Genomic DNA, 11,332 nt, shown 5'->3' on the forward strand with positions numbered 1-11,332 from the left:
GAGTTGTAGTTCATTTATCTAAAGGGTAGAGTTGTAGTTCATTTATCTAAAGGGTAGAGTTGTAGTTCATTTATCTAAAGGGTAGAGTTGTAGTTCATTTATCTAAAGGGTAGAGTTGCTGGATCACCTGATGTTTTTATTAGCCTACGTCATATGGTATGATACACTGATATAGAGACACACACGGGACTCCTGAACCTGCTACTGCACTGACAGTAGTTTTACAGGAAATGTAGATCCGATATCGGCAAATGTGCTTGCAGGGTGTCATATAAGAGAGGTAAGGGAGGTGGGGGTGGAGGTGGCTGGAGGAGTGTAGGGAGGGGGTGAGATTGATGTAAGGTGTAATGTAGAGTAAATGTCAATCTAATTCTAATGTGCTCAATGACCTTAGAAGTCATTCTTCCCCTCTTCCTATCAGTGTCTTTTACCTTGCCTGAAATGACATGTGGATTACGATGGCATTAGATACTGGGTATGGATATCTCGTTATTTTTAGATGTTTAAGTAGAATATTAGACACTTGGGTCCGTTTCCGGGAATCAGATTAGGCCTACTCAGAATAAAAATATCTGTTAGTGGAAAACTAACTCTCTTGAAATAGCTTTTTACCTCAGGACTAGGATTAAACTGTGTCCGAAAAACCGTCCCTAAACTCGTATTCAGAATAGTCCACTGGGCACAGGCATCAATAATGTCTTTCCACATTGGTTCAACTAACTGTATTAACATTTAAATGGCGTGGAATCATGTTGATTCAACCAGGTGTGACCAGTGGGGTGTACTTTTTAGTTTTGAGTTGAGTTCAAGAATGATCATGCATGTACTGTTTATGTTCACGATCGTGGGAGAAGGATTCGGACCAAAACGCAGCAATGAGGGAGAATTAAGCATCTTCTTTAATTATACATGAACGAGATGAACATGAAACGAAAGACACTATTACAAACAACAAACAACAACACTGATCGTGAAAGCTTAAATAACGCAAGTGCACAGACAGCAACAAACGCTGTAAACAAGGAACAACTTACCCACAAAAGCCTATGCCTATGGCTACCTTAAATTGGCTCCCAAATCAGAGACAAATGAATGACAGGCTGTCTCTGAATTGAAGGACCCAATCTAGGCAGCCATAGAACATAACTAGACAAGCCTCACAATTATCTTTCCACATCACAAATCAACACCCATAGGACATTAAGACCGAAAACACACACAACATTACAATGCCCACCCCAAACTCACGCCCTGACCAACTAACAATAATCAAAATACACATAAAAATAGGTCACGGAAACGTGAATAACCCCCCCTCAAGGTGCGTTACTCGAACGCACACCAAAGACGTCTAGGAGAGGTCTGGGTGGGGCATATCTGGTCACGGTGGTGGCCTCAGGCTGAGGGCGAATCCCCACCCCACCATAATCGATCCCCGGCTTCTTTATCCCCCTCACATGCCCACCCTCCAAAAACCCCACCTAAATAAGCGCATCCATCAGCGTCAGAGAGCAGCACCGGGAATGGGGGCGAACACGGAATGAGGCAACACCAGAATGAGGGCAACACCAAATGACTGGCGGATCCTGGCTGGCTGCGGCTTGCGCTCTTTGGCTGGTTGACGGCTCTGGACGGTCAATGGTGGCTGACGGCTCTTGGACGCGTTCATGGCTCGCTGACGTCTGGCCGGTCATGGCTCGCTGCGGCGGACGTCTGGCTCAGCGAGCTTCGATGGCTCGGTAACGGGCTCTGGACGGTCATGGTCTCGCCTGAGTCAGGTCGGCTCTGGACGGTCATGCGCTACGCTGCTTGGAGTCAGGCTCGTGACGGTCTGCTGCTGACGGCTTACGGTCATGGCTGCTGAGGCTCTGGCTGACGCGGTCTGCGGAAGGCTCTGGCTCGATCCGGATCGGCGAAGCTCTGGCTGATCCGGTGTCGGGTACGGAAGGCACTGGCTGATCCGGTTGGCGGAAGGCTCTGCTGATCGGGTCTGGGGAAGGCTTAGCGCTCCTGCTCTGCGACGGCTCTAGCGGCGTCTGTACTGCGGACGGCTCGTGGTATAGCTCATGGCAGCACGGGCGCTTTGCAGCCGAGTGGCAGACGGGCGGCTTTTGCCGTCTGGGCCAGACGGACCAGTCAGACGGCGTTATGGCAGACGGGCAGTTCACGCGCGCTGGCAGCAGGGCCAGGTTCAGTGCGCGCTGGGCAGACGCGGAGTTCAGCCGCCACTGGGCAGACGCAGCCATCTGCTCGGCTGAGACGCACTATAGGGCCTGGTGGTGTACCGGAAAACTGGAGGTACGGCTAAGGACACGCAACCTCAGGGCGAGTGCGGGGAACACACACACAGGGCACACTGGGACTCTCGTGGCGCACTCTAGGCCTGGTGCGTGCGTTACCGGCACTGGGAGTACCGGAGCTGAGGGCACGCACCTCAGGGCGAGTGAGCGGAGAAGGAACAGTGCGTACAGGGGCTCTGGAGCGCACAGGAGGCTTGCGTGCGTGGTGCTGGAACTGGAGGCTGGGCTGGAGACACGCACCATAGCGGGAGAGTGCGTGGAAGAGAACAGAGCTCTGGAGATGCACTGGAAGCCTGGTGCGTGGTGTAGGCACTGGGTACTGGACTGGGTGGGGAAGGTGGCGCCGGAAATTATACCGGACCGTGAAGGAGACACGTGCTCTTAGAGCACGAGCCTCCCCAACCTTACAGGGTTGAATGGTCCCCGTAGCCCTGCCAGTGCGGCGAGGTGGATAGCCCGCACTGGGCTATGCAGGCGAACCGCGGACGCACCACCTGTAAGCTGGTGCCATGTACACCGGCCCGAGGAGACGTATGGAGGCCAGATACGTTGGGCCGGCTTCCATGGCATCCGGCTCCGATGCCCAACCTGCCCTCCCAGTGCGCAAGGTTGAATAGCCCGCACTAGCCTAAGCCACGCGTACTGGGGCACCGTGGCGCTTTACCGCATCAACAGCGTGTCTGACCAGTACGACGCCCTTCTCACTCCACCGGCAAGCCCGGGGAGTTGGCTCAGGTATCCAACCCGGCTTCGCCACCACGTCCCCTTTAGCCACCTCCCCCCCAAGAATTGTTTTGGGTGAGCCTCTGCGGCTTCCAGCCACTCTGCCTTGCCTTTGCCTCATAAAACCGCCTCTCCGCTTTCGCTGCCTCCAGCTCCGCTTTGGGATGGCGATTTCCCCTGGCTGAGTCCAGGGTCCTTTGCCGTCCAGGATCTCCTCCCAAGTCCATTCCTCTTCTCTCCATTGCTTTAGTTCCTTCCTTCCTTCCTCAATCCGCTTGTCCTGTTGTGGTGGGTAGTTCTGTCACGATCGTGTGGAGAGATTCGACACCAAAACGCAGCATGAGGAAAATAAGCCATCTTTCTTTTAATTAAAATGAACGAAGATGAACATGAAACGAAAACACTATACAAAACAAACCAAAACAACAAACTGATCGTGAAGCTAAATAACGCAAGTGCACAGACAAGCAACAAACGTTAAACAAGAAACTACCACCAAAAGCCTACTGCCTATGGCTACCTTAATATGGGCTCCCCATCAGAGCACAAATGATGACAGCTGTCTCTAGATTGAGACCCAATCTAGGCAGCCATAGACATAACTAGACAACCTCACAATTATCTATCCCATACACAAACCAACACATAGACTAAACAAAACACACACAACATACAATGCCACCCCAACTCAGGCCCTGACCAACTAACATAATCCAACAATACCATAAAAAAGGTCAGAACGGACATATGATATTATAAGGGCACAAGGCGAGACCCATACGCAGACACAGCAGGCAGATGGTTGAGCTCTGATATTTATTATAACACAAGGGGTAGGCAAAAGGCAGGTCGGGTACAGGTGAGAGTTCATCAACCAGGTCAGAGTCCAAACAGTACAGGGCGTTAGACAGTCTCGAGGTCAGGACAGGCAGGGGTTCAGTAACCAGGTCAGAGTCCAAACAGTACAGGGTGTTAGACTCTACTGCGTAGTCTGCCACACTACGGGAGTTCTGATGTACCTGCAGTAGTTTTCGAGCTGCCTCTCTCCCAGGCACCGGAGAATCAAAAATCTTCCTCRCCTCTGTCATAAATTCCTCCAGGCTATGGCACACAGCGGATTGCTGCTCCCACACAGCCGTCGCACAGGAGAGCGCCCTTCCGGACATTAGCGTAATTTAATACGCTATCTTCGATCGGTCCGACGGGAACGAAGAGGGCTGAAGTTCAAAAATGAGAGAGCACTGGGAAAGGAACGCCCGGCAGGTACCAGGATCGCCAGCATAATGCTCCGGAAGAGGTAAGCGGGGTTCTCGGGGAGCCGGGGTAGGTTGAACAAATCCACCACGAGTAGAGAGGTTACTGAGTGGTTGAGAGGTCTCAGATGTGGCGTGCTGCCCTATGAGCTAATTCACGGATTTGCTCCATTATAGCCTTAAACCCTTGATCCTGGCGTTCCGTCAGGGAACGAAGCCCTTCCAAAAGGTCCCAAAGTAGCTCCTCATGCCTCCCAACGGTGGCTCCCTGCAGGGAGACAACGTGAYGGAGCTGCTCCAAGTCTGCTGGGTCTGTCATGGCCAGTTCGTACTATAAGGGCACAAGGCGAGAACCATATGCTTCGTACTATAAGKGCACAAGGCGAGAACCATATGCAGACACGGGAGGCAGATGGTTGAGCTCTGATATTTATTATAACACAAGRGGTAGGCAAAAGGCAGGTTGGGTACAGGTGAGAGTTCATCAACCAGGTCAGAGTCCAAACAGTACAGGGCGTTAGAAAGGCTCGAGGTCAGGGCAGGAAGAATGGTCAGGCAGGCTGGTTTGGTGTCAGGACAGGAAGAATGGTCAGGCAGGCTGGTTCGGTGTCAGGACAGGAAGAATGGTCAGGCAGGCTGGTTCGGTGTCAGGACAGGAAGAATGGTTCAGGCAGGCTTGGTTCGCGCTGTCAGCTGGCAAAGGAAGAATGGTCAGGCAGGCTGGTTCGGTGTCAGGACAGGAAGAATGGTCAGGCAGGCTGGTTCGGTGTCAGGACAGGAAGAATGGTCAGGCAGGCTGGTTCGGTGTCAGGACAGGCAAGGGTCAAAATCAGGAGGACTAGGAAAAACAGAGGCTGTGAAAAAATAGGAGCTAGGAGATAAACGTTGGTTGACTTGGCAAACAAGACATACTGGCACAGAGAGACAGAAAACACAGGGATAAATACACCGGGATGATGACTGACACCTGGAGGGGGTGGAGACAGGCACAAGGACAGGTGAAACAGATCAGGGCGTGACAGTATGGGTATTAGTATTATTTGTATTGTTAGTTATTTAGTTGCCTATAGGAATTCCTTAGTATTAAGTAATGGGGTATTTATGTACATGTATAGTCCAGGATTATGTCTGTGTTTGATGGAGGCAGTAAAAGCAGTACTGCGTCTGTCCTGTTAGGCTTGGCAGAGCCCCACAGTGTCAATACTGAGCAGGAGAATGTCCTTGTAAATTCATRTGTTCAGACAGCTGTCCACTGCAAAGTTTATCCTTACCTATGGACACACATTTTTATTCGGAGGCACACATAAATCACACACACACGTAAAATTCTCCCTCACCCCTGGGCCAGACTCTAGCCAGCTTCCATGGAGGGGTAGGGTTGCGGGACAGTAAGGAAGGCCTTCAAACTGGAACAGTACATTACACCATCGGAGAGAGTTAGGATAGAGTTACAGGGGCACACACTCCCTATCTCCCCCTCCCCTTCCTCTCTAGCCCACACAGCTCGCTTGTCCGCTGCCTGTCTCTAATAAAATGTTTACAAGAACAGTGGTGGCCATTAAATATGGCAAATTAACGAAGGACGTCTTAGTTTTCCATGACTCTGATCTATATCTGTTCCTTAACATATGTCTTTTATATGTACCAGCATGCCAAAGGCCCAAGATTGTTATTTCTTCCATTTGGAAAGTAGCCTTCTCTTCTCTTTGTAATGACATTGGTAACTGAAGTTTTAAAGTCCAATCCTTATAGCAGGAAATGACCATACATGTAGGAAAACAAGTTTGGTGGTCTATATAATCCAATATTTTGTCCAAAACATGTTCAGGAGGTCTTAGCAGCACTTTTTATTATGAAACTTAAGCTTTGGTTTTACGAAAATTATACATTCAGTGCCGAGGCTGAAGAAATTTGGCTTGGCACATAAAACCCTAACAAACTTTTACAGATGCACAATTGAGAGTATCCTGTCTGACTGTATCACCGCCTGGTACAACAATTGCACCGCTCGCAACCGCAGGGTTCTGCAGAGSGTGGTGCAGTCTGCCTAACGCRTCACCGGGGGCAAACTACCTGCACTCCAGGACACCAACACAACCTGATGTTACAGGAAGGCCAAAAAGATCATCAAGGACAACAACCACCCGAGCCACTGCCTGTTCACCCCRCTATCATCCAGAAGTCGARGTTTAGTACAGGTGCATCAAAGCTGGGACTGAGAGACTGAAAAACAGCTTCTATCTCAAGGCCATCAGACTGTTAAATAGTCATCACTAGCTATTAGAGGCCTATATACATAGACTTGAAATCATTGGCCACTTTAATAAGTGGGAACATTAGTCACTTTAATAATGTTTACATATTTTGCCATTATCATCTCATATGTACACTATCGTTCAAAGTTTGCCTCTCTTAGAAATGTAGATATTCCATAAAAAAAATCTGCTGTTTCCAGCTTACAATAGTTATTTACAACATTAACATGTCTACACTGTATTTCTGATCAATTTGATGTTATTTTACTGGACAAATTGTGCTTTTCTTTCAAAAAACAAGGACATTTCTAAGTGACCCCAAACCTTGAACGGTACTTTATATACTGTATTCTACTATATTCTACTGTATCTTAGTCTATGCCGCTCTGACATTGCGCATCCATATGTTTAATATTCTTAATTCCATTCCTTACTTAGATTTGTCGTATTGGGTATATGTTGTGAAATTGTTAGATATTACTTGTTAGATATACTGCACGTCGGATCTCAGAAACACAAGCATTTCGCTACACCTGCAGTAACATCTGCTAAACACGTGCATGTGACCAATAAAATGTGATTTGATTTGATATCACTATAAGTCTATTTTAACAGGAATCAATTTCTGTGTAAACTTTAAAGCATAGAAACTTGTCCTGGAGGATACATATACCACATTCTCTCGGTTTTCTTTTAACCTTTCCTTTGAAGATGTAACCAGTGCGATTTCTTGATAAATCGTTTTTCTGTCTGACGATGTAATTAATTATAGATTCTGACGATAGCGATTTCTGAAAGAACCAATTCCCCTGCTAGCTTCATTAGCCTAATTATTTAATATGAGAAGAAGCTCACTTATTCACTGAGTCTACATGCAAATGGATTTGCTGCGCCACTCCTAACAGTAGAGACCATATGGTAGTCGTATGTCTATTAATGAGATTCTGATATTCCCTCTTACTCCTTCCTCTGTTCTTCTCTCTACTCCCACAGGTTTCACTCCTCATGGTCACAGTAGAAGAACTTTGGAAGTGGTTGTGAACATTAATCACCAGTAGAAAAAGGATGTTGAAAAGACATCTAAAATACATATTTTCCAGATGTTCACGTTGGGTTCATTTTTCAGTTCTGAATGAAAGTTAAAAATGTGTAGTTTAAAATACATGTTTGTGGGTCATTGATTCTATGGACAAGTTCAACTGCACATACAGTGAGGGAAAAAAAGTATTTGATCCTTGCTGATTTGTACGTTTGCCCACTGACAAAGAAATGATCAGTCTATAATTTTAATGGTAGGTTTATTTGAACAGTGAGAGACAGAATAAGAACAAAAAAATCCAGATAAACGCATGTAAAAAAAAGTATTAAAATGATTTGCATTTTAATGAGGGAAATAAGTATTTGACCCCTCTCAATCAGAAAGATTTCTGGCTCCCAGGTGTCTTTATACAGGTAACGAGCTGAGATTAGGAGCACACACTTAAATGGAGTGCTCCTAATCTCAGTTTTTTCACCTGTATAAAAGACACCTGTTCACAGAAGCAATCAATCAATCAGATTCCAAACTCTCCACCATGGCCAAGACCAAAGAGCTCTCCAAGGATGTCAGGGACAAGATTGTAGACCTACACAAGGCTTGGAATGGGCTACAAGACCATCGCCAAGCAGCTTGGTGAGAAGGTGACAACAGTTGGTGCGATTATTCGCAAATGGAAGAAACACAAAAGAACTGTCAATCCCTCGGCCTGGGCTCCATGCAACATCTCACCTCGTGGAGTTGCAATGATCATGAGAACGGTGAGGAATCAGCCCAGAACTACACGGGAGGATCTTGTCAATGATCTCAAGGCAGCTGGGACCATAGTCACCAAGAAAACAATTGGTAACACACTACGCCGTGAAGGACTGAAATCCTGCAGCGCCCGCAAGGTCCCCCTGCTCAAGAAAGCACATATACATGCCCGTCTGAAGTTTGCCAATGAACATCTGAATGATTCAGAGGACAACTGTATGAAAGTGTTGTTGTCAGATGAGACCAAAATGGAGCTCTTTGGCATCAACTCAACTCGCCGTGTTTGGAGGAGGAGGAATGCTGCCTATGACCCCAAGAACACCATCCCCACCGTCAAATATGGAGGTGGAAACATTATGCTTTGGGGGTGTTTTTCTGCTAAGGGGACAGGACAACTTCACCGCATCAAAGGGACGATGGACGGGGCCATGTACCGTCAAATCTTGGGTGAGAACCTACTTCCCTCATCCAGGGCATTGAAAATGGGTCGTGGATGGGTATTCCAGCATGACAATGACCCAAAACACACGGCCAAGGCAACAAAGGAGTGGCTCAAGAAGAAGCACATTAAGGTCCTGGAGTGGCCTAGCCAGTCTCCAGTCCTTAATCCCATAGAAAATCTGTGGAGGGAGCTGAAGGTTCGAGTTGCCAAACGTCAGCCTCGAAACCTTAATGACTTGGAGAAGATCTGCAAAGAGGGGTGGGACAAAATCCCTCCTGAGATGTGTGCAAACCTGGTGGCCAACTACAAGAAACGTCTGACCTCTGTGATTGCCAACAACAGTTTTGTCACCAAGTACTAAGTCATGTTTTGCAGAGGGGTCAAATTCTTATTTCCCTCATTAAAATGCAAATCCATTTATAACATTTTTGACATGCGTTTTTCTGGATTTCTTTGTTGTTATTCTGTCTCTCACTGTTCAAATAAACCAACCATTAAAATTATAGACTGATCATTTCTTTGTCAGTGGGCAAATGTACAAAATAAGCAGGGGATCAAATACTTTTTCTCTCACTGTGCATTCTCAATGAAGTAAGCATTATATCACAATAATAATCTCTTGATCCATTTGATATTGCAAAGAGGAGCGAACTGAAGATTGCAAAATGTTTATTATTGCATCTGTCACTTTCGTAAAAGCTTTAAAACTGGTAACGAGGATGCTCAAAGTAGTCCGACCTACAGAATAAACCAACACACCACTTCAACTACAACAACATTYTCATTAAAGCTTAGATAAATATAATATTTCTTGCTATGACTGGGATATGTTGTTGTTTATCTACCTTAGTTGAATGCACTGACTGTAAATTGCTCAAGATAAGAGCGTCTGCTGAATGACAAAAATGTAAATGTTCAAACAAACACTTACAAAGCATGCTGGGTATTATTCTACTAAAMTCTGAACAAATCATAGACATTTGAACAACACAGTACAGTATGGTACAGTTCAGTACAGTAGAGGACAGTAGAGTATGGTATGATACGGTATGGAACAGAGCAGTAGAGTTTTATCAATTAGATTACAGTACACTATAGTAGAGTTTAATTCAGTACAATACTCTACAGTACGGTACAGTACAGTAGAGTTTAATTCAGTATAGTACAGTACAGTGTAATTCAGTTGCGTGCAGTACAGTTTAGTTCAGTAGACTCGAGTGCATTAGAGTAAAGTAGGGTATAATACACTACATTATACGGTACTATACTCWACTGTTCTGTACTCTACTGTACTGAACTATACTTTACTGTACTCTACTGTTCTCTACTGTAKTGTACTGTATTGTACTCTACTCTACTGTACTATACTGTACTTTTCTTRACTGTACTGTTCTGTAATGTACTGTATGCTGCTGTGCTCTACAGTACTGTATTGTGCTGTAATGTGCTGTCCAAACTTGTGAAACATAGATCTCCATTCCAGACCAGACCAAATCTGAACCAGACATAGATGCCAATGATTGGTTAAAAAATTACATGTCCGTGTATGTTGAAATCAAGGCCKGTTCAGACCACACAAAAAAAAATACCCCAAAGTACAACCGGTTCGGACAGGACCAAAAAAAGACGTCCAAAAGACGCTGGCATTGGTACGTGCTTAGTGGGTCTGCAGTACGCCTCTTCATGTTGTCCTGCTGTGCTGTGTTMTGTCTGAAAGTGTTGTCATGTTATATCAGGGGTGTCAAACTCATGCCATGATTATTAGTGTCTGCTGGTTTTTGGTTTTGCCTTTCAATTAAGATCTAGACAACCAGGTGAGGGGAGTTCCTTGCTAATCAGTGACCTTAATTCATCAATCAAGATCTCGGTGGAATGAGTTTGACATGTGTGATAGATCAACCTTTGATGGACAATAAAAAGGAACTCCTATTTCCTAGTGCAAACCAAGGTCATTGCGCTTAGGCCACCGCATTAGATTAAAATAGTCTTATCATATTGATTATTAAATGTTAGAACCATATCATATTGTCTGTGTAATTGAATGACCTTATTGTCCACATTTCATCATTAATCTGAATGAAGTAATTTAAAGGAAACATTTCCTCATGCAAGGAGAGTCTCCACAGTCAGAAATCTCTCTTTCACATCACCAGTAACACCATGCATTTTACACTACTAAGGCCATCTTGTGGCGGGACTGATGAACAGCCTCAGCTCTGGTCTAYGCACTGTACCCTGTAAAAAGATTGTAGGACTGCAGTCTCATGCTAGGTGGCACTGTGACTCTATTATTGTAACTCTCAGCTTTACAGTACATGGACGATATGAGAACTGATCAGACATTGTATTGGCAATGTATTTTCTCAAGTTTGGCAGTGAGAAAAGGTCAGTGATGCTACTTTAGGTTATAGTACATTTTGAAAGACTTTGAAAGACTGTATAATCCTGAACTCATAATGTGTAGTCATAATGGCTTAATCTGCAGGCTTTGTCATACCGTCTATTTTTCAAGCTTTTTGTTGTTGTAGTGAACAAATATGTGAAAAGTGTGTGTGTGTGTGTGTGTG

General features: G+C 45.6%; 1 protein-coding gene across 1 annotated transcript in view; it reads right to left on the reverse strand.

The window, feature by feature from the left end:
* Positions 1-2,304: 2,304 nt before the first annotated feature.
* Positions 2,305-11,332, reverse strand: part of LOC139027412 (guanylate cyclase soluble subunit alpha-2-like) — a 57,571-nt gene continuing 48,543 nt past the window's right edge. The window contains exon 5 of the mRNA XM_070442527.1: positions 2,305-2,526. Coding sequence (XP_070298628.1) covers positions 2,305-2,526 — 222 coding nt within the window. The remainder of the gene's footprint in view (positions 2,527-11,332) is intronic.

The sequence above is a fragment of the Salvelinus sp. IW2-2015 genome, unplaced genomic scaffold (genome assembly GCF_002910315.2).
Source record: "Salvelinus sp. IW2-2015 unplaced genomic scaffold, ASM291031v2 Un_scaffold16294, whole genome shotgun sequence".
In the NCBI taxonomy this organism is placed as follows: domain Eukaryota; kingdom Metazoa; phylum Chordata; class Actinopteri; order Salmoniformes; family Salmonidae; genus Salvelinus; species Salvelinus sp. IW2-2015.